Genomic DNA, 25,206 nt, shown 5'->3' with positions numbered 1-25,206 from the left:
CAGTGATTTATTACCCAAAGCAAATTTATGATTTAAATGTTACATTTTATAGGTGAGGAAGCTGAGATAAGAGATTATTTTGATATGTTTTAATGCACAGATCGCAGGGCTGGAATTCAAGCCCTATCCTATGACTCCTTTTCCTTCCCTAGTGCACATCTTCAGATTTTATTTTGTTTTGTTTTGTTTTTTAAAATTTTTTTATTCATTTATTTTGATAGAGCACAAGTAGGTAGAGCAGCAGGGAGATGGAGAGGTAGAAGCAAGATCTCCTCTGAGCAGAGAGCTCGATGTGGGGCTCAATCTCAGAACCCTGGGTTCAGGACCTGAGCCAAGGAAGACGCTTAACTAACTCAGCCACCCAGGTATCCCTTGAGATTTTATTTTTAAGGAATCTCTATACTCAACATGGAGTTTGAACTCACAACGCTGAGACCAAGAATCCTATGTGCTCTACTGAGTGAGCCGGCCAGGTGCCTCTCTAGTACATATCTTAAAAGAGACAAAAATTACAATTGCACTAGAAGGGAAAATGTAAACAAAAATTCAAAGAAAAAAATACAAGATATATCAAGGACACTGAGAGTTCTTGAAAGGAGAAGACAGCATAGGGAATGACTGAAGAAAGGGATATCAATATCTTAAAGAGTATTAAATGGGAAGCTAAAGCATTTAGAACCTTTACTGTATGCAACAACTGAGTAAGTTAAAGCTCAGAGTAAGAAAATGGTATGATAAAATATTAAGAAGGAATATATAAGAGATATCCAAGATAAAATGAAATAAGGAGAAGCAGTAAGGAGTCCTTTTAATGTTGATATCTGAAATTGGAATGACCTAAAATGGAATATTGGTAGCAAAAGGGGGGAAAAAAGGAATGCCATGAAGAAAAAAAGTCACAAAACCAAGAGACTGAATGGTCACACAATGTTAAATGTGAGAATATATGACAGCCAAAATATTTTTAAATTTTTAATTTACCTGGTTGGAAGCAGTATAAGTAAAATTGTAGTGATTCTTCATTGGCTGATTATTTTCCACCACTGTAACTTGTGTAACAGAATCTATCAACCCAAGGATTTTTATAGTCTCAAATGCTAAAGTGGTTCCTTCCTGGTATGATGAATGTGTGCATATAATATCTAATTTGTTCTGTAAAGAAATACATAACAGTATATATTAAGTAGAAAGTCATTGGATGTAAACTTGAAAAAACAATACAGGTATGAAACAGAAAAAGAACCAATCATCTATCCTTCTATTCCCACCAGCTCTCCACTTCCAAATAGCCTATACTATAAAATTTATTTTCATAGATAACTTGAATTACCCATGATACAACTCATACATATCTCTTCTCATCCTAGCCTTTGTTGGTGAAGGATAACAGCTTTTGCAACAAAGAATATATGAAGAAATCCAACATCTATGAAAACTATTGCTATCATTTATTATAATTTAGCCTTGTGTGTAGAAGTTTCATCCTGTCTCATAATTAATAACAATTATTACTGTGACTGATATAGTAAACCATTTTCAAATATGTTGACACTTTTTTCCTAGGTCATATCGTTTGAAATAGACACAGCACTTTAAGATGTTTGGAGATTTTTGTGCATCAATCTCATAATTGCAAACTTATGTATTATGTTTAAATATAAACATTTAAAGTAACAATGTATTTATAATTTAACAACTTAAATTTAAAAATTTAACAATTTATTTCATTTCTTTCCATTGAAATCTGAAGGTACATGTAAACATCTTAACAAATAGAATTCCATGATAAAAGCATAACTCTGCATTAGGAAGATAGATGTTTGGCTGTGTGTCCAAGAAGAATACTTACATTGGAAACTGAAAAAGTATATAAAATGTAATTGCCATTTTGTACGGTATCTGAAATGGGAAAAAAAAACGGCATTATTAAATCAAAATGTAATTCTTCACTCTATTAGTTAAATTCTCTATTTTTGTAGTTATACAACAAAACATTTAAGATATTTGAAAAAAAGATACTGTTTAGGGGTGACTGGGTGGCTCAGTTGGTTGAGCATCCGACTCTTGATTTAGGTCTCAGGGCCTGAGATTGAGCCTCAGGTCAGACTCTGTGGTCCATGGGCGGTCCACTTCCCCTTCTCCCTCTCCTTCTGCCTCTCTCCCCACTTGCACGCATGTGCTGGCGCCCACATCCACACCCTCTCAAGTAAATAAATAAATAAATAAATAAATCTTTTAAATTATAAAGAAAGATAGTTTTTATTAATGAAGCAAATCAAAAAATTATCTTTTCAAATTAAAATTTTAATCTCTTGTATACAAAACAATCTTGGCAGTGTATTATCTCAGTAAGTAAAGGTAATGAATACATATGTGCCTAGTTGAATTTTTCAAAGATGGCTAAAATATTTCTGGAAATTAAGAGAAAAGAAACTTATAGTAAAATATAGTCATTATAAATTCATTATTTTGAATATTTTATCTCTTTCTAGTAAACCATATAATATTCAGTTATCTTTGGAAAATATGGGACACTAAGATTTTATTTTGCATATTTAAAAAAATTTTTTTTTCAGGGGCAGCCCTGGTGGCTCAGGGTTTGGCGCCGCCTTCAGCCCAGGGCCTGATCCTGGAGACCCAGGATCGAGTCCCACGTGGGCTCCCTACATGCAGCCTGCTTCTCCCTCTGCCTGTGTCTCTGCCTCTCTCTGTGTGTCTCCCATGAATAAATAAATATAATCTTTAATTTTTTTCATTGTTTGAGGCAATAAAGTGAATCTGTAGATATAGACTGAAATAAAATTTAATGAGGAAAATGGAAGAAGACAATGATTTGCCACACTATCTATGTAATAGAATTTTTTAACATGTTTCTTTAACAGAGAAACTGAAGATTATAGCTACAATAATTAGAAAGAAAGTGAAAAAGTAAAAGGAATCTGAGAACTTATATATATTTCCAACATTAATTTATCTAAAATTTTAATCCTAGCTAATGAAATCAAAATCAGAAAAAAAATCAAAATCAGAACTGAAGTCATTTTATTGTTGTTTATTTACAAATTGATTATTTAGAAAACTCTGATTTTAACTTTTCACAGCACATAACTATGTAGATACCGTATTAGATGATTAATTGAATCCTATCCATCTTTTTAACCATTTTCTTATATGAAAATAAATTATCAATGTATATTTTTATATAGAAAGAAATATATTGAGTATATTTATATAATTTGAGAAATAAAGAGTAACCTTAAAATCAAGACCCACATGCTACCAATACAGGGATTATCTCAGCAATAAAATAATTTAATTCAGCAGGAATCCAATCTTAAGAAACTTCTATGTAGTAAATGTTTGGAACCTATTTTCATAGGAGAGCTCACCCTACTGTGCTTAAGCTCTAAGGCATTTGAGACAGAGTAAGAAGGCTTGTTGTGCTGGAGTAAAATGAGAACTAGAGAGCAGTAGGGGATATGTGTGTGTGTATGTGTGTGTGCAAACATGCAAAAACAGCAACCTGGTGAGTGGTCTAGGTCGGTAAAGGGTATGGCTTCTAACTGAATAAAATGGAGAATCATAAGGGGCTTTTGAGTGGAGGTGTGATGATTTGAGTCATCTTTTAAAATGAGTACTCCACCTGCTGGATTATAAATTTACATTATAAATGTAAATGGGATTTGACAAGAACTATAGACAGACCAGTTAGGAAGATATTATAGGAATTAAAATGGAAGATATTAGTGATAGTGATGGAACTGATGGGAGAACCCAGGTCATGGTTGACCAAGAGATATTTCTAGGTTGTGAGAGAATAGTCAACTAAAGTTTTTTTAGCATCTTGTAGAATTGGAATCATCAACTGACAAGAGAAGACCAAAGGTGAAGCAGATATATTGTGGTAATCTATATTTTCATAGATAAGCCTTAAAAAAAAAACGAACTTTTTCATAGATTCCATATTTTCAAATTATAAGACAGCACACAAATACATAGACTATTTCTTGAAATTAAGCTAGAGAAGTTTGGATGTTTCACACACATAGAGACATATGGGATGTTCTTTTTTTTTAAGACTTTATTTATTTGAGAGAGAGAGAGATAGAAAGAGAGAAAAACAGCAGGAGGAAGGATCAGAGGGAGAGAGAGAGGAGACTCCGCATTGCGCGGGGAGGCTGGAGGTAGGGATGAACCCCAGAACCCTGAGATCATGACCTGAGCTGAAATCAAACGCTTAACAGACTGAGCCACACTCAAGTGTCCTTGGGATATTCTTTAATACATCTGGGAAGTAGTGTGCTAAAACAGTAGCCAAACCATAATTTTTTTGTACACACATATACAACACATATACCTGAGTCTTCTATTAAAAGAAATAGGATAAAAAAAACCCACAAATTTATGAGGGTAATTGTAATTGACCAAATCTAAACAAATAAATTTACTATAGAATAATTATATATTAGCAAAAAAAAAAAAAGGCTCATTTTTTATTCACTTGGGTACTGCCTTCTCAAGTTTGGAGCTCATGAAATAAAATTAAGGATATTTATTAATTAAATTGTGAAACATTTATATGATAACATTCTTACCTCAAACAATTTAACATTAATTAAACAAAATTTTAAATGTGAAGGTATCTTTTACAGTACTAAAATTTTAGTTTTTAACCACTACAATCATTTAAGAGAATTGAAAATATGATGAAAAATTTATGTCTGAATTTATTAACTCATCTAACTAGAAGTTATAATCTAATAAAGATATCTATACTTGTAAAAGACTTTTACAGTGAACCAAGAGACAAAAATATTATAATTCAATATTTATAATTTAAAGAACAACGTTAAATTTCATAAAGCAACCTAATCCCCTAAGATAAATAAAACCAATAATTAAAAAATAAAACGTGACATTTTTAAATAGATGTGATGTTATATCAATAAAAGTCAATTCTCCCATCATAAGAATGAATATCACATTGAGACTTACTCTTAGTTTCTCCATCATCCCAGAAAAAGTCCCCTTTTGCTATGTTATTGTCATCCAATGCAACTATAAGTCCTAGAGGGTTCTTTCGGCTGTGAAGTAAGTTTGTATATATGATTCAAAATATATTTATACTAGTGAAATATCATATAAATAAGTTCATTTCAACCTAATGGATACGTAAGAGTTCTGTATTCATATGATAACATAGATATCAATGAAATTCATGTCTGTTTCTTAATTTTTCCATAAGAGAAATAATTTATATATTTATAAAATATATAAAATAAGTGAAAGAAATATATATAACAAATGTAATATGGAATTTCATGGTGGCTAAGATACCAACAAAATTGAAACAACATAACAATACTTCAAAGAAGAAAAATTAAATATACCTTATGAATGCAAAATACATTCAATATATACTTGCACATCTCAATTAACTCTACCATGCGATTTATCAAGGCTACGTCTTACATACATAATAAAGAAAAGTACAATATGATAAAAATTTAATCCTTAATGGAATATCTAATAATCTTACAAATGAGGCTAATTCTATCATGAGAAATGAGATATGATGAATACAATTTTTTTCTCTATTACTATAGGTTTTTAAATCTAAAATAGTATCCTTGAGGCTATACAGTTCAGGCAACTGCTCTATACAGAATATATTCCATCCTGCATGCTCACCAAAGTGTATGTCTCTCTTGTTCAATACAGCTCTAGAGTAAAACTAATTTTTTGGAGAAGACAGTCATGGAACAGTTTCAGTCTGAAAATAAGCAATTCTAGAACGTCAAAATAATTTAAATTACTAGCACACATTCATTCACTTACGTATTTGTTCCTTCAACAAATATTTAGCAAAACTAGAGAATATATTATGGACTGGATATTTATTATTGGTTTGGGGACTAAAGCAGGGAAAAGTCAAGTCCCTGCCTTAATGGAATTTATAGTCAAAGGGAGTGGACATGCTACATACAAGATAAAGTAAATAAAAAAATTCTAGATATTCTTAACATTATGAAGAAAACACAGCAGGAGAAGTAATAGACAGTGACAATCCCTTGGGGGGCTGCAGAATATGGGGAAATATGTGTATTTAATATAACTCCTCCTGTGCCCTTGTACCCAGAATGAATGGTGCAAGCTAGAGCACTAGAATTTTCAAGATTCTTCTTTTATTCTAAATGTTTCTGGATTTTATTCTTACTGAACTTAGTTTCTATCTAGTTCTTTCCCTAAACAGAATTATCCATCTCATTTATCATATTAAGAGTAAAACATTTTAGCAGAAAGAAAAACCATCGTGACACTTATGTATTGAAAATCTAAGTATGTAATGGACACTTTCAACCATTTATAACTTACTATAATTTTTCATAATTTTATCAAGAATAAGCAATTAATTTTAATTATACATATTCTATAGAGAATGCAAATACATTTTTGGCATAGGAAAAAATTTGTAATCTAATTACATTCATTTTTTAATCAAGAAATTTGTAACAATGTTATATAATTTGAATCCTCTTTTATAAATGACTATATTTAAGAATTCCCTCAAAAAAAATTCCCTCCATGTATCAAATATCTTCTGGTGAAAATAACCAAATATTAATCTTTGACTCTTAATAAAATATGAAATATAAAAACTTGAATTATATTTCATACTTCAGTTAATGAAATTTCATTTTACCTTGCAGTTGTAGTTACAGCAGGTTGCTGAATGGGGATAATATAACCTCCTCTAAGATGTAATCCTATTTTGTCGCCCGGAAGATACATATTAACACGTTGTTTTTTCCATGGCCTTTTTGCACCCTAATATTTGGAAGTTAAAAATATTTTTTTATTAGTGAAGACTTTAATCCCATCTCACAAGAGTTCAATTTTACACATCTAAATAATTTTTACTGTGAGCAATTCATGTCATCTAAATGAATATTAACATGCTCTTTTCTAACCTTGGAAAAAACTTTTTTTTTTTTCAGTTTACTGAACAAAACAGAAGAAAAATAAGTTCACTTTTTCAAAAAGATTTTTAAAATTTAGAGAAGTCGATTTCTCCTCTACAATAATTAATGTTCTTAATTAGTCTTATTTTTATTCTTTGTTTTAGTTTAAAATTAAGCATATCTTTAAAAAGCTTTTAAAAATCATTGTTTCTATAAAAATAGAGTCTGCTTAGCAAATATAAGTGATATGCAAAATAATGCCTTTTAAAATAAATACTTTTCAAGGAATTTTAGCAATTAAAAAATATGTTGTATATGAAGCTACAATGTTGCCTTTTCAAGTTTGAGGTGAAAAACTTTCCCAAACTTTTGAATGTGCCATGTAAAAACAAATGCTTAGAATCACCTCAATACTAAATTATTGTCAATATGTAATGTAGGAAAAGCATTAAAATGTCACCACTCCTTCCTAAAATTACTTCTGACTTTTATTTCCACAATTTAAAAATGAATAACTTTTTACACTAAAGAATATAACTTTGTATTAATCACATGCAACAAGCAGACTTACTTGCTCATATGCAATAAACATACATACTTTCACAAATTTCACACATTATTCAAATTTGGAATTATTCTTTTTTATAATAATAACACAAATGCCGAAAGTAGATATGCTGTGTGTTGGGAATTAGGTTTCCACGTAGAGATGTTTGACCGTATAATACTTGTGAGTCAATTATTCTATTAAGGTTACTTACAGTTTCATAATCATACCAAGTAGCATTAGGGATGTATGCACTCACTGTATCTGTTCCCTAAAATAAAGCAGGATAATTTATATGTTTTCATTTGTTTACTTTAATATTTATCAGAAGAGTATCAGATCAAATAGAGAGTTGGGTTTTAATTGGGTTTTAATATTCAAGACAAAAACTTTCTTTGTACTATCAAGTCCGATATTTCCTATAAATAAAAATCAAAAGACTATTTTACTAATTTTATATAATATAATAATATTTAAACACACCAAAAGCAGAGTTGAAATTAATTTAAGTAGCAAATTAAAAAAATGCATTTCTATTGTCATAATCTACATGGTAATTGCAAATGTGTATACATTCATTTCTGTATATTTCCATGTCCATATAGACTTCTAAACAATAGATAAAAGCCAAAAATCTCACTCCACTATATTTTCAATATTTCCACATGCTGAGTTGGCTTTCAAGTTCCCCTTTATTTACAACTTAGCAAAATTTCAGTGTGTCTAGTTAAATGAGAGTTCATTGTTATTTTGTGAGATTTGACTTAATTCCATAAATAAAGCTTTCTTTTTTAGAAAAATATTAATCTTACATTATTTCCTTCTCCCCAGTTACACATTATATATTTAAAAAGCATAAATTTACCTCACATTTTTATAATTTTTCAGAATTTCCTCTACATTTTAGAATTCAGCATTTATCATGTTGAAACAGTAATGTTACTGAACAATTATTCAAACAATTTAAAGCAATAAATTTATTAAAATTATAAAATTTACCTCTTTTAAGACGGGAGTAATAAGTAACGCAGGGCCCCATAAGAACTGAGTGTCCTCAATCCAGCTTTCTCTGTCATCATAAAACCTAAGAATGGCAATTCACATTACAATGACAATGTTTACAATATAAAGGTAAAAAATAAATGTATCCAAATTCCTTGTTTGGTTTATCATTTCAGTTTTTTCCTAGGAATGATTATTAGCTTAAATTTTACTTGCTTGACACGTCATTTTGAATCTACAATTCTCAAGAAAGAAGAAAGGAAGGAAAGGAGAGAGGGAAGAAATGAGGGAAGGAGGAGGAAATTAGTTTATCTGGACTCAAAATAATCTACCAGACACGATAAGGTTACTTGTTATTTGTAGTAAACAATTAGTGTGCTTAATTCTTTTTCTCCTCTAAGTACCAGAAATCTTTCACATTCTACTTTCTTCCCTTGAAATTTTTCATTATAAATTCCTGTTTTAACCTGGATTTGAAAGAGTCTTTAGTCATTTCTTGAGGAAAGGTCCTGCTTTGCTCAAGATATACAAAGACAGACACAGTTAATTGCTGGACAACTATACTATACTCTTCATCTTTATTTAAATAATTTTGACAGTATATACATAGTATATCTTCAATAACTGCACATTTAATCTTACTAGTATAATTTCCCTAGTATAGTCTATGTATTATTTTCCTTTTATTTATTTTTTTAAAGATTTTATGTATTTATTTATTCATGAGAGACACAAAGAGAAACAGAGAGAGAGAGGCAGAGACACGGGCAGAGGGAGAAGCAGGCTCCTTGTAGGGAGCCTGACATGGGACTCGATCTTGGGTCTCCAGGATCACACCCTGGACTGAAGGCGGCACCAAACCGCTGAGCCACCCAGGCTGCTCTATTATTTTCCTTTTAAATTCTATTCAATTCCTACATTTCTATCTTAACCTTGTCTAATTCATTAAATTAATTATATTTACTTACTATCATTCCACAGTTCACCAAATGATTTATATGAATGTAAAAAAAGCAGAAATCTATTTGACATCTTGATTACTCTCTATTAACTTTTCCATATATGTCTGAATATAATTTGAAAGATATTAAAATTCTTGAATATGGTACTCACTCATGAAGAACGGGCCTTGCTACTGTTTCTCCAAACACATGGGCTTTGTAAAACAGAGTATAGAGGAAAGGTAATAAGGTATAGCGAATATTCAAATAGTGCCTTGATGAATTAACCAAAAGGGAATTCTGGCCAAAAAATGCTGGATCCTGATGCTATGGAATAAAAAGAGAAATTGACATTAAAAAGCTAAAATAATAAATGAAAATTAAAAGAGAAGCATTTAATCTATTTTTGAACAACAAATTTTATACATTTTAGCTTGTTTATAAAAATTTGAAATTGTTCCTCTTTCATCATCAACATATGTATTCTATGTTTTCATTTGGATATACATTTTAATCAAACTTTATTTTAAACTGAGATCTTTCATTTAAATAGAGTTAGAGATGAAAATATATTTTAACAAAGGATTTGTCACCTGTATTATTTGTAGGAGATTGAATTATTGCCTCTAATTTTCATGTTTCCTTGTACCCACAACCTTCGTTGTGTAGTCTGCAGTCCCTACCGCTAAAGGGGGCTTGTACTCCCCACCTCTTCACTTTGCCCTCAGCTCAGTGACAAACTCGGGCCAGCAGAGTCTTAGCACACAGGACACATTCATATAAAGGTTTGAAACGTGCTTGCCTGAGGTCTTACTGCCTTGTGCCTTGTTGTTGCCATTAGAAGAAAAAACCCAGGTACTCTACTGGCCCAGACATACAGGGAACAGACTGCTTGGCCAACACATAGGTTTGTACCATGAAGGACACCTTCCTGCTGAGCCCAAGCTAGACTCTCTGCTGCAGCGACCTGAGCAAACCTGCTTAGCTCTCCTGCTATGAGTAGCGAAATTAACTGAGGGTACTAGCTACTGCCAACCTGGATTCACCCTAATGTTTACACTGAAGACATATTTCCCTTTTGGCTGCTCCCAGCTAATCAATGAGCATGGTGGGGGTACTGTTCAGGCCCATTCCTGGAAGATACAGGACTTTCCCAATGGTCAATTTTGCCTTGAGGACTCACGACTGGACTGAGTGGAAACTTCCTTAGAATTAGGCTGCAGTGTGTGGCTCTCCCTAAAAACCCTTCTTCCTTGCCTTCATCTTCACCAGATTCAGACCCCAACTGTGATGTAAATTTTTTCCTGCTCCCTGCCCTTTATCTTTCACAAGTGTTTCACCAATAAATCTAACACGTCTGTCTCGGCATCTGCTTGTTGGAGACAGAAACGAACATACAGTGTAATGTAATTCGTATCAGCCTCTCCCAGGAGCACAAATTTCTTGAAAGCACCATTTAGGCAGATTAGGAAATGACTAATCTCCAATTTATACCTTTTACTTCTGTTCTGACATGCTTCCTTTCTGGCAGAGTTCTGAGTGGTTGACCCTCTTCTCAAAGAGAATTAATGACTCTGTATGTAACCAGTGTGTGAGCAGTGAATAATTTCTCAACCAACATGCACTTAATTGACTTAATGGTTTCACCTAATTTCCCTCATTTCCTCTGAGAATTATGTCTTGAGAGTCAGAGCATACTGAATTCCGAGGGCGGATAGAAGAGCTCAGTATGTCCTTGTGTTTCCGCTCCCACCAGTTCAGAAGCTTGTGGTGATAGTTTTATTTTCCCCACCCTGTCATTCCAGTTTTACTTATTATGGAAAGACTCTGGACTCTTTTCAAGTCTCTTAAATTTCTTGTGCTTCTTTAATAAAACAAAAAGTGGAAATCCCTAATATAACATTATATTTTTTATGGAAGAAAAGTTACCTGCAACTTACATTTTTAGAATTTAGACTCAAAAAGCTTGGGCATTAAGTATTAAGTTATTTTAAGTCAAAGTTATGTAACACACTTGTATATGCTTAAGGCTAAAATAAATATTTATGTTGTGACATCATTACATTTCATGATTTCCTTAATTGAACCGTTTTTTTAATATATAAAATATTTGCATGCCTTGAGAAGAGGGCTTCTAACTCCTCTTTACGAATTATGCTGCAAATTTTCAGACTATATCTTCTATAGATATGAATTTAAATACATTGGTAAAACTAGAATTAGGTTTTGTTTCAAAACATGGAGAGCAAGAGGCACTTACCTCATATCCATCAGCATTATGGTTCCTGGAAAATGGATAAAATGCCCCAAGTTGCATCCACCTTCTGCAAAGCTCTTCTGTGGTGTTAACCACAAATCCACAGATGTCCGCTCCAACCTAAATAACAAATATATCTATTATTCATAATGTAAAGAGTCTCAAATTTGCCTAGAACGTCGCATTTTATGCCTCAAATGATTAATTTACATTACTTAACAATCCTTTTGCTTTACTGTCTTTATGTATTCTTCCTTAACATAGTTTTATATTTTCCAGTTTTGCTATGTACATACCTCTAATTGCATTATGTTACACTTTTTAAAATTGCTTCCTTATATATTGTGTCATGTATTTACTTTCTCCTTTGATCTAATTATTGTTAACTCAATATAATTTGGAATTATATTATTAAAATGTGTTGTTTCTTAATCCAAAACTCACCTGCCATGATTTTATTTTTTCATTTATAATATATTACTGTAACAGTAAAATTGTAAACAATGTCACTTAGCCATATAAAATGTCATTTCTTTCCTTCAAGGATCTTCCAGAAAAAAAACTATTATCCTTAATTAATTAATTTTTTTTAATTTCCTTATTTATTCATGAGAGACACAGAGAGAGAGAGAGAAAGAGGCAGAAACAAGGGAGAGGGAGAAGGAGGCTCCCCTCAGGGAGCCCGATGTGGGATCATGACCTGAGCTGAAGGCAGATGATCAACCACTGAGCAACCTAGGCTCCCTACTATCCTTAATTTAGTATGTTCACATTTATTTAATATTTTGCAAGCATTTCTTTATTTTTCTAAATAGTATAGACATATCCATAAACATTATAGTATTGTTTCATATGTTTAACTTTATATAAATGGCATATTGCATGCATGACTCAGAATATCATTTTGTTCTCAAAGTATTTCTGTGAGATTCATTTATGTTAAATGTGAACATTTAGCTCTTGTTTTCTATAATAATATATGAAAAATGCTCCTATAATATTTATATATAGTTTTCTTTGTGAATATTAAAAACTTACTCTTATTCTGTGGTATTATATATATTAATACTTTCAAGATTATTCTGGCTTATTAGAAATGCACATTGTTTAATCAAAACTCATTGTAATCATTTGTAAGCATAGTGACAATCTATGAAAATTTCCATTGTTCTGTTTCTTGTCAATTGCTGTTATTTATAGACTTTAATTTTTGCCACCTTATACTTCACCAAAGTTTTTACTTTCATTTCTCTGAATACTAGAGAAGGTGAGAACTTTTTCATATTTTTACTGAGTCTACATGGTTTTCTTTTTCTACAGAATTACCCTTTCACATCCTTTCCTAATTTTTCTATTGTTTTTACCTTCTACAAATTTGTAGTAGGCACTTTGAATTGGGTATTAGGCATTTATAGGCTATATTAATTGAAAAATGTCATTTTCTAGTGTGTGGGCAACTTTTTTTTTTAACTTTTAAAATAGTCTTAAATGAACAGAAGTTTTTTTTTTTCATTTTGTTGTAGTCAAATTTATGTTTTCTATTTTTTTTAATTGTGCCTTTTGTGATCTGTTTAAGAAATATCCCCCTAACCTAACATCACAGTTACTCATATTTTCTTCGAGTATGTCTGTTTACTTTTTATACATAGATCTTTAATTCATCTGAGATTGATTTTTGTGTATGGTGTGAGGCATGGACCCACTTTATTTTACTTTTTTAAATGGATAATCAATTATCCATATGAATATTTGATATTTTCCTCACTGATCCATAGTGATAGTGCTATTAGTTAATATTTCATTAATGCATGGGCCTATATCTTGCTTTGTCATCTTAATCTATTTGAATACAGAGACAAATATCATTGTGCTATATTACTGTTTTATCAGATAGGGTAAATCTTTGTGCTATTTTCTATTTTTTAAAATGCGTTGTCTTCAACATGAAGGTTAGATAATATTGGATGTTCCCCGAATTCACTTTACAGTGTAAGCTGGAATATCACTGGACCTGCATAATAGTTTAGGAGAATGCATATTCCTAATATATTAAGCTTTGTTATATATGGACTTGGCATATATTTCATTTATTTAGTTATTTAAAATTTCCTCCAAAATGTCCTATATTTAGTTTTAATATTTACTCTTGGTTATTTATTAATCACTTGCTATAATAGATAACATCTTAAAATACTAATATTATGAGATTTCTTACTTTTTTCTATTGCAGACAAAACTTGCCAAAAATGCTGTATTTATTCACATTTTCAAAGTCACATTTGTAATTTCATTTTGTTAATATTTCTCTAGAAACTTTGCTTTCATTGCACTAATGTCTTCTCTTACTTTCATTGGCTACTTCCTTCTTTAGGTTTATTCTGTTTTCCTTTTTTCCATTTTCTTAATCAATGCACTTTAGTCATTTATATTCAGCATTTCTTTATTTTTAATCTTAGTAGTTAAGGCTAAAATTTTTCTCTAAAATACACTTAGCTTATATCTCAATTTTGATATGAAGCATAATTATGAACATTCAGTACTAAGGATTTTTCCCCCTCCTTTTCTGTTCAGTTTATTTTTTAACTCATGAATCATTTATAATGTGTTTTTTATTTTCCAAAGTCAAGACTTTGTGTGTGTGTGTGTGTGTGTGTGTGTGTGTGTGTGTGTGGTTTTTGCTGTTGTTTTGTTGGGTTGGGTTTTGGTTTTCATATTATTTTCTGAAGCACTATAATTTACTAACACATTTTACATTATTTTTTTTTAGGTAGTGGACCTCTTTAGTGATGTATGTCAACATTGCACACTTTTTTTAAAAAAAGATTTTATTTATTTATTCATGAGAGACACAGAGAGAGGCAGAGACATAGGCAGAGAGAGAAGCAGGCTCCATACAGGGAGCCTGATGTGGGACTCCATCCCGGGACTCCAGGACCATGCCCTGGGCCAAAGGCAGGCACTAAACCACTGAGACATCCTGGGATCCTCTGCATACTTTTTTAACTTGATATAGAGACATCAGATTTTTTTATGTTAGAGTTGCCTACCATAAATTTTCTTTGCTTTTCAAATTTTGAGATTTTCTCTGTCCTTATTTTTTATCTTTTTTATAATGTTCTTTTATTTTCTTATTTTCCCTATCATCTTATCTGGTACCTTAAGATAATGGGAGCTTTATATATGCTTTGTTTATACTGATATTTGTTTTGTGTATTATCTTGAATTGCTTGAATTTTACTTATTCAATTTTCTCATTCTAATGGCTTGAATATTATAGACATCATTCATATTCTTTTTTTTACATAAATTCCCTAAGAATAAAGATTGAATTTTACTGCAACATACTTTTAGTCATTTTTTTGGAAAATCATTAAGGCGATAATATTACAAAATTAAGAGTAATTCACATAATTTATAAATAACACTCTACGAAATTGCTTACCAATGGCATTCCAAACAAACTGAACTCCAGCATTCCTGCAATAGACCATTCCATTTGTTCCCATGAAGCAGTATTGTCTCCTAACCAGTGTGCAGCATAGTGCCCAGATCCAGCAAAAGTTGACCGGGTGAGAATAAAGCTTCTCTTACTAGGAAAAACTTTTTCTACAGCTCTAAAAATAAAAGTAAATTTATAAATAAAATTTATTTTTAAATAAATAAAAATATTTTATCATTTTTTATAACAATTTTGTATTTATCTATGAATATTTACTTATTTAAATGCATTCCAATCAAACAAAAAATCTATTAGAAGTGGTTCGGAATTTTATTTTCTCTACCAAATTAAATAGATATTTTTTATCCATTCAATATTTGTTTTAGCATATATGGTCTAAATTCATAGAAATCCCTTTGTGATATAAAATTTAGTAAACTGAACTTGAATTCTACACATTTTTGTGGTGCAGTGATGTTAATGATGTATTAATGCCTGTATTTTCAAATATTAGCATGCAATCTTGGGATAAAAGTTACTTTTTGTTTGTTTCTAGAAATTTATCATCCACAACTACTGGACTGGTATTATTCATCTTACCTCTACTGGTACCTGAGTATTATTGATAATTTTTTCCATAAATGGAAAATATTCAAAAAAAGATACAGAATTTTTATTTAGTATATAAAACTATCCAGACTTTCTTAGTAAAAATATAATGTTAATTTCAGGTGGCTTTACTATATTTTAATTTTTATAACATTGAACTATAATGTTGCCTTTTTCTTTTTATAATTTATTTCTTTATACATTTCAATATATGATGCTCTATTGAGTTTAAAATTGAAGTAAAAAAACACTATGAAGACAGTGTATAAAAGTTGTAATATCATGCTGTTTTAGGACTAGACAAATGTGAGTTTTAATTAAACTTGATCATGGTCATTTAATAATGAGAAAACTTAAAATGTATTGAGATCAGGATCTGGGTGCTATTGACTATTGCATTATAGGTCTTAATATAATGCTTGGAAAATAGTTCCTTTGTTCCATATTTTTTTCTGTTTTGTATGCAAGTGACACACTGCTTTAGAAAATTACTTTTCTAAAATATAATTTTCATAATCTATTATATAAAAACTACATCGAAATTCTTGATTTTGAAACATAAAGACTTATTTAGAAACAGCACTTTCCCAGGCCAATTGTCAAGTTCATGCTTAGAACACAATTATATTCAGAGATAGCAAACTGAGTAAAACTTTGAAGCGTAATTTAAATCTTTTTTAAGCATAATTTAAATCTATGAATTAAAAAAAGAATTGCAGCTAAATACTACACCACACAGTTCTTGATTAACTAAGTTCCAAATTCAGGAAGATTAGTAAAAATACTGATGCTTTTAATGCCCTAATTTTTCCATGAAAATACTATCTTTGTTTTCTTACTCTTGCTGTTTTCCAACTATTTTAGTAAATTATAACATATATTTCTCCACAGTAAATATGAAAGAGGTTTCTGAACGAAACTGCACTTACTTCTCTGTGGCTATAGCCATGCTGTACCCATAGAGGCTGTGAACATCATACTGCTTCCCCCAGTACTGCACAGCATCCATGCAAATAGTTTTGGAATACATGAGTTTGTCAAGAATATCTTAGAAAAAATACGTAAGAAATGTTTTTTAAGATATATTTTGCCATTATAAACTTCATAATCCTTAAATAATGTGCTATGTAAGACCATACTTAGTTTTAAAAAATATGAAAGACAATTGAAGTGAAGTTCTAATTAGGTCTGCATCTTCTACTCCTGTTGATTAACTGCAAGGTTTGCACTTACACTAAGAAATACTCTGCTTCCAAATTTCAGTACTAAGTAAATTCATAGAAAAACATCCTTTAAACATATATATAGAAATATATTTATTTATATTATACATCATATACATCCATTTTAAAGCTTTATAGCTTAGTTTATTTAAATATAATTATTTACTTTATACGTGTCAATCTGTTACACAATTACAAACCATTGAGATCTCTGCTTTTCATTTTTTTGTGCTTTCATTTGCAGGCTTATGTGGGGTTTCCATAATTATTGTCTTCTTTCTTTATTTTTTTTCTTTCTTTAGATATACTTATTGCTATCTATCTATTCCCCTAAGAGAAAATCTTTTTGGTTTTTTTTTTTACCCACATTTAATGATGAAAAACTTGTTTTTTAGAATATGTGAGATGTAACTATTCACATTAGGTTCATCCTAAAAACTGCACAGACTTACAGCATAGTGCTCACGGTAAGAATTTGATCATTTAAATTGTAATTTCAAAGAAATTTTGTTTCTTTTCATTGATTATTTAATCATGGGCAATTTATCAGTGATAAAATCAATATGCTATAACAAGATTTAAAATCATCCTCCTTTCTTAAGCATAAAAATTTTGGCTCAAATGTAAAACAGAAACAAACAAACCAACAAAAATCACATTGATTTCAGGGTCTCAAAATTGTATCAGAGTTTGTGATTTATAGATATATGCTAGAATTTGCCAGACAACAAGGCAAACTATTCACAGTTAATGGTAAGTAAATAACGAAGTAAAATTTACCAGGAGTAAAAGGTGGATAATTCAGTTTGTTGTTATTGCATCCATTCTTTGAACCTTGAATAAAGCTGGAAACTTCATTCATGTCCTGCATGGATATAACATAAAGAACAGCTGATTTTAAATAATAACAGAAGTTATCTTAGAAAGGATTCAAAGATTGCATATAACCAAAATGTTTTTAATTTACTTAGATTTAATTATACATGTAAAACATGAATTATAAGTTCAAGCAACTTTCTCAAGTTAAATCAGTCTTTTCACTGTGAGTCCATCACTGTACACATTTCTAGCACCTTCATTTATTCAACATAGTTTGCTCATTTCAGCTAACATTTAGCTAGCTTCTAGATGTGCATTGGTGGCAGCAGGCACACCACTTTTTGCCTAGCCCTTAATTCCTATACTCTCATAAGAGAATGAAAGTGAAAAAAAGGTAAATAGCATTTTAGTATTCTAATGAAAACAGTCAGGACCTTACTGAATCCCTGTAAGAGTCTCAGGGAACCCTAGGGCAGCTGGACCATATTATGAGAACCAGTGACTTAAACATCTCTTGGAGGAAGAGCTGTGTTTATAGATTTTTTTTTGCCATGTAAACCTAAGTCCCCAATATTGTCTTGCCACATCATAGCTCTGTGACCATAACTTTAAATAAAGTCTTTGAAGGGCAAAGATAATGTATATAAAATTATATTTCACACTACACATGATCAAGAAATAATGAATTTTTTCTCCTCTGCTAATTGCATTGAAGCACTTCTATAATTTTTCAACTTTGTTTTCCACAACTCTGTAATATGTAGTCTCTGCTCTCACAAAGGCATAGACTTTCTTCACACTCAGTCAAGTCCCTTGTTAATTTTATTTTCCTCAGAAGAAATATATTTTCTTTATTACTCTTCCCTTCTGTTATCCACATTATGCTCAGATGGAATTAATGTGAAAAACTAAGGTTGCTTAAGGGAGGAACAAAATAAATTTCTCATTGTGATAACAGATATTAAAAGATAAATGTTTCCATTATCCAAATATTCTCTTAATAGTCATAAAGAAGAAAAATTATGTGGTTATTCTAAAGTATTGGGGTTACTTTATTGAAATTACCTGGAATATTCTATTCAATTTTATTTTCCTATGTCTAGCGAAATTAATATAAAGACATACTACAATTACACAGCCAATAATTTTAGGTGATCTTAAATATTTTTTCTTCATGAGTCCAGCAATTAAATTAAATTTAAATACAACTTCAACTGCTGAAATTCATAATTGGGAATTGAATTGCATTATTTTACATTTTAAGACTTTCTAAACCACTTAACATCCTTTGTATATAATTACTCTTGAGAAAATACAAGGCAAACATTTAACTCTGAAATTTATGTTATTCTATGTGAATTACATATTTGAAAATTTGCAATAAAATTTACAAGATCTTCAAGCATTTGCTCAAAATAGACATTATTCATGTAATTTAAGAATAGACAATTTTAAAGATTATTTATTTCACATGAAAAATTGATAAAAAATATTTGTTTGATCATCAATATTTTATTGTATGTTCACTAACTAGAATTTAAGTAAATATTTTAAAAAACAAAATAAAATATTTGTTTTATCATACAACTATCTTAGCAAGACTAAATCAAATGTATTATTTCACCAATTCACAATAAAGGGAAAAGAATCTTGTGTTCTCAAAAAATAAATGTATTAACCTGCTAAATGAAAAAATAAACACCTTTATACTATTTTAACCATATTTTACAACAAATGCAATATTTGTTATTTGATTATTTATTTTTAAAAGACCCTGTCTACTTGGCGAGATTGTATTATAAATATATTAAACATACTATACATAGTGTAATCGAATTTATTAATACCCCTTTTAATGTACTTTGTATATTTACACTTTTGAAAATTCTGAAAACATTTTTCTCTAACTTACATACATTAAGTGATGCTACATGTATTTAATGTTATGTAGAAATGAACTCAATCAGTATTTTTAATATTACAACCAGCAGATTCAAAGCAGTGGAAATCATGTGGCAAAAGCCTCAGTGCATTAACAGTAATAAGTACACCTACAGATATTCAAGTATCATTCAAATTATACCAAATCGAGTAACTACCATTCCTAGAATTGTCAACAAAATTTTTAGAGACGTTTCTAAAGATTCTTTTCTTTAAAATCCATTGAAAATTGTGTATGAAAGTTTGGTGGCTAATAAAAATTTTTTAAAAACCTGTTGGCATTCCATAGCTTCACATTAAAAGTCAATTTAAATAAAAAATAACCCAATTTTTCAAAAAATTTATAAAATAACTCAATTGTTATAGAAGCTTATAAAATGTAAAGAATATTCCAAAATAGACCCTGGTCCTTTAGATATATGAATTGTTTGGATATATCTCCTCACTGAATTTTAAGTTTCCTAGTAGTATTATTAAATTATTGAGTTTCTTTTGGAAGAATACTGGTTATTAGATTTTTAAGCATGAAATAATAATAATAACATTATCACAACAATATGTATATTTATTCATAAAAGGTGGAAATGATCTTTGAATTTTAAAAATATTGATTAATCTTTTATTTTAAAATCACAGCTTCAGTCTTTGCACCAAATGAATTAGGCTCTTATTTTTCAAGTATTAGAAGATTATCTGAATCACTTCTTGGCCTTTTGGCAAAGATGAAATGTAGAAAAGATTATTTCAAGAATGATGCCATAAGAGATAATTCAAGTACATAACATGGTTATGCAAAAATCTATTCTTTCAATGACAATTAAGCTCACATAATTTTCTGAAGTGATTGTGATGTTTACACTAAAATTCAAAACAATAGCATGGAATTTAAATTAGAAATCTAGTAAATTATAACACTACTTTTAAATTTGACATAAAATAAAATTTCAGCCGTTAAATAACAATACTTTTTACTGTATGCTCATCCTATCAGAACAAATCTGAGGAAAGTGAAAGAATCAGCAGTAGGATTTGGCAGTTATTCAAGTAAGAATTGGAAGCAGAATAACCACTGCTTATACATCATATAAATTAATTCAGTGATGCTTTGTGACTTTTGAAATCATACTGATTATCATGTGTTTTGCTTTTTAAGCTCAATCAAATGCTTATGTATTAGTATGAGAACAACTCTGCCTTTCTCAGATGCTCTTCCTCGTCCCATCCCCTCCCTCTCTTTGGAGATGAATCAAGTATTTGTCTTCAGTGGCTATAGGAAATGAAGTATTCTCTATGTACAGCACAGTCAGATTCTCTTTTACTATTCCTAAAGTGTCATTTATGCTGTAACTCTGCTCTAATGGATTCAAACTGTTCCTAAGCAAAAACAAAAACAGTAATAAAATAAAAAAAAAAAAAACCAGAAACTTTTAACATGTAATACATTGAAATTGGGGCTAGAACTAAAAGCAAAACTCAAGAATGGAATGCAAGTTTTTATTTCTATCAGCAACTAGATATTATTGTGATCTCAGTAGTTTTGTGTCAAAGAGCTAAAGCCTCACTCTCTATCTTTATTTTATTCATCATAAATAATCCTGAAGATTATGCTACCCCCTAACTCAGTTGCAGGTTTTCAGCTAAAAACACAATTTTCTTTTTTGTATTCTCCACGGCGTACTTGTTTTATTGATGGTGCAAAGTAAATGCTTCTTAACAAAGTTAACTGATTAAATAAATAATCACTGAATGAATAATGAGCAATTGTAGAGATATTGTGTAACCATACAGCCTAAGAAAAGTATAGCTATCCCTAGGACACCCATTATCTCCTTCCAAAATTCTGTGCAGTTGTAATACCTTTGAATAAAATCCCTGATGGTCTCTCTGTATTCAGGTTTATTAGATTTTTTTTTTCTGAAATACAGAATTCTGGAATCACCAACTAGTTTCATTCCCCAAATGTGATTGTGGTTTCCATAACAAAAGACACTAAATCATTGACTATCATCCAGTATCATTGTATATAATAAACCCAGAAGCAAGCAATCAATAGTTATAGATATAAAACTTCATTCAAAGAAACTTTGCCTACTGCAATTGTGATTTGTTCTACCCCATAAATTACTAAAAAGAAAGTTTCTAAAGGCTGAGGACTCATTTATTATTATAGCCCACATTGCACATTGTGGCAATCGCTTGAATACTGTAGACTATAAATATTTTTAGAATTGCATTACTTATCTCCAAATCTTAACTGTTTTCAAACATAAATTATGACTCAGAAAAATATAGCACCTTGTGACAGAAATGAAATTTATTCTATAAAGGGTATTACTGAAGAAGAAAACTCTCAATTTACAGTTTTAGCTTTTATTCTTTTCTAACTCAGGAACATGACAGTTCTGAATTTATACATTCTAGAAAAATATTCTAAAATTTTTTAGTTTCATGTTCAATACATTACAAAATACACCTTGTCAACTTAATAATTGTTTTATAGAAAAATAATTCTACATTAATTGTTCAAAATTACTCGTTTAAAATAACTACTTACAATCCAAAGTCCATCATATTTCACTTCTTGATAGAAAATGCTGCATTCATTTACCCACCAATCTATGCAGTTTGGATTAGTAAAGTCAGGGAATACTGTTAATCCTGGCCATACCTAAAAGAATAGATCATTCACATACACATATAAAAGGAAAATAGTGATAATACAATTATTGAGTGGAAAATAGTAAAAAATATTAAAGTTATTATACTGTACGATCTATATATTTTTTAATTTTTTCTTTCTCTTTTACTTTTTCTCTTTTACTTTTTCTCTTTTACTTTTTCTGGGAGAGAGAAAAAGTGTGAACGGGGGTAGGGGAGGAAGGGCAGGGGACAGGGCAAGAATCCCAAGCAGGCTCAATGCTCAGCTTGGTGCCTGACACAGGGTTAGATTTCACAATCTTGAGTTCATGACATGAGAAATTAAGAGTCAGACATCCAACCAACTAAACCGCTCAGGCGCCATTGTACCATCTGTATTTATAATAATCTTAGGCCTACTTTAAAATGCGTTTAAGTGACAGTAAAGTAGATAAAGACCGTAAAGCATATAGGAAGGCAAAAATATAAGAGCATGGAATAAGGCTGGTCTTTTGATTGCAACTAAATTTGTATCTTAGCATCCTCCTAGGTTAAGTTAAAAACAAACAAAAACTATATAATATATTCATTGTCTGATAAAAGAAAGTATACTATTTAATTTCCAAAAAGGCATTTGCTTCCAATAAATTCAAGTAAAAAGAAGTCTTTTTATATTTATTTTTTGTTTAATGAGAATATGACACTTGTTATGTGATGGGTAGTGTTCCAAGAATTATTATAATTATTAGCTCATTTAATCTTCACTAGAACTATAGGAGAGAGGCATTATTTTTTAATCACTACTTTACAGACGAGTTATTTACTATAATTAAACTGACTCTGCAGATGAGAGAAGTGATAAACAGAGAAGTTAAGTACATTTTTCAAGATCACACTACTAATATGTGGCACAGGAAGAATTCAAACATAGCAAACACATATCTGAGTCCATGCTATTAAACACTGTACATATTATGCTATCTCTTTGTGATTTATACTTCTTCAAATTATCTACTTATTACTTAAAATCATGACAGGCAAGAGAAATTCCATTTAAGGTGATCTGAAATAAATCATATTGTTTCATATACTAATTATGAATATAGGCGATCTGATCCATCCATATCAAATGGAGCTGGTCGTAACAAAGCATATTCTGTGAGATACTAATAGGCATTATGAGAAAAAAAAATTCAACTTTTATTTCCTGATGGAAACCTATGTATTTGAATAGACTTTCACCAGAAATTTTGACTGATGAATGTAATAAAAAGTGTTAGAATATTCTTCATTATAGTAAATAATGCTATAATAAACATGTTTTTTTATAAATCGACATTATCTCTTACTTTATTTCCTTGGACTAAAGTACAGAAGTGGAGTTACCAAGACAATATAGTTAGGCCTTACAGTTTTGATATGTCTTAAAGGTGTCTCCAAAAGAATTTTTGTTCTTGTTAAAATTATGCATTTGAGATCTACTGTTTCCTAACTCTGCTTATATTAGCTCTGTGACATTAGGAAAGTTACTATGCCCAAATTCATTTTTTCACCTATAAAGTAAGAATTCTAATCATAGCTATCTCATTATTTTATTATGAGGATTAAACATAAATCATAAAATTTAATATCTAGTATTCAATTTATATAAGTAATTATTTTACACATCAAATTACTAGAATCTAATAATTTGTAATTAAGTTATATTTTGTTAGTTTTGTTTTAATGTGCATAACATTGAAAATTACCTGTCTTCTCACAAAAAATGTTTTAGAGATCACTGAAATATTTCCTCTGTCTAAAAAATTCTTTACACAATTAAAATACCAAGTCCTGATTTGTAAGCAAATACACACATACTCTTACAAAAACTTTGTGGTTACCCAACAGAATATCTCAGCAACACAACTTTAATGAATATCATAATTTACCTCTCCAATAATTGCTGTAGTCCCATCTGAATCATTTACCCACACATTTTTTGCATTTCCCCTGTCATAGGTTTCATATGCTGCTCCATTGGCAAGCTTATCTATGGAAATTGCAGGGTCCTAACAATAGAAAGAAAAAAAACTATTAAAAAATCTATTAAGATACAAATGCATAAATACTAAAAACAAATTAATAAATAATGTCATTACCAAGATGATGACATATTTCTGTCCATGGTCATGTAAATCTTGAACAAATTCAGGGAGCCCCTGAAATGCAACTTTATCATAAGTAAAATCTTTCTTGGCTTCCATATAGTCAACATCAGTGACTTGTGTATCCTGAAATTAGTAGAGTATATTTCAACAAATAGTAATGAAAGAACTCACTCTAACCTTTAGGTCCAATGAATTTGTATTATAAACATAATGATTAAAAAGTAAATGAACTTAGATCTTCTATTTCACTAAAAACACAGTGAAATTGTTTATAAAACTAATTTTTTAATTGTAAAGTACATAAGCATTAAATGATTATTCACGCTTGTTTCCATGATGATCACTGGGTAAGTACTATATTTTATATATGGAAATCATTGTATAGAAAACAAAATATACATATTGCACAAAATGCTTTACATTTTAATTATATTAAAAAGCACATAGACTGTAAAAGTTAATCCATATTAAAAAACTGGATGTCACATTCACTGTTAAAAATATATTCTATTCTAATGTAACTCATAATCAGTTCTTAAAATTTCAAGAAGACTTGGCTTTGTGTATGGGTTTAAAAACACTTTATCATTAAAATGCAGTTTAATAATTCATACTTATACCATATTATATAATGCTGACAATCCCTACATTTATAATTATGTGATAATATTTAGCTTGG

The 25,206-nt window shown here is 30.1% G+C and overlaps 1 protein-coding gene across 3 annotated transcripts in view; it reads right to left on the bottom strand.

The window, feature by feature from the left end:
• SI (sucrase-isomaltase) overlaps nucleotides 1-25,206 on the bottom strand; it is a 90,099-nt gene that overhangs the window by 48,483 nt on the left and 16,410 nt on the right. For all 3 annotated transcript variants that reach the window (XR_005984299.1, XM_041732071.1, XM_041732072.1), the window contains 14 exons: nucleotides 24,519-24,650; nucleotides 24,309-24,428; nucleotides 22,295-22,408; nucleotides 17,761-17,845; nucleotides 16,687-16,804; nucleotides 15,152-15,323; nucleotides 11,713-11,829; nucleotides 9,625-9,779; nucleotides 8,509-8,593; nucleotides 7,724-7,780; nucleotides 6,704-6,828; nucleotides 4,996-5,084; nucleotides 1,850-1,899; nucleotides 982-1,152 (listed from right to left, as the gene is read on the bottom strand). Coding sequence is in view for 2 of the 3 variants with exons in the window: in XM_041732071.1 (XP_041588005.1) it covers nucleotides 982-1,152; nucleotides 1,850-1,899; nucleotides 4,996-5,084; nucleotides 6,704-6,828; nucleotides 7,724-7,780; nucleotides 8,509-8,593; nucleotides 9,625-9,779; nucleotides 11,713-11,829; nucleotides 15,152-15,323; nucleotides 16,687-16,804; nucleotides 17,761-17,845; nucleotides 22,295-22,408; nucleotides 24,309-24,428; nucleotides 24,519-24,650 (1,590 nt within the window). In the remaining variant the exon portion in view is untranslated. The remainder of the gene's footprint in view (nucleotides 1-981; nucleotides 1,153-1,849; nucleotides 1,900-4,995; nucleotides 5,085-6,703; nucleotides 6,829-7,723; nucleotides 7,781-8,508; nucleotides 8,594-9,624; nucleotides 9,780-11,712; nucleotides 11,830-15,151; nucleotides 15,324-16,686; nucleotides 16,805-17,760; nucleotides 17,846-22,294; nucleotides 22,409-24,308; nucleotides 24,429-24,518; nucleotides 24,651-25,206) is intronic.

This window comes from Vulpes lagopus, chromosome 17 (genome assembly GCF_018345385.1).
Source record: "Vulpes lagopus strain Blue_001 chromosome 17, ASM1834538v1, whole genome shotgun sequence".
Taxonomy (NCBI): domain Eukaryota; kingdom Metazoa; phylum Chordata; class Mammalia; order Carnivora; family Canidae; genus Vulpes; species Vulpes lagopus.
Note: the sequence above shows the minus strand (reverse complement) of the source record. Positions and strands in the feature narration are given on the sequence as shown.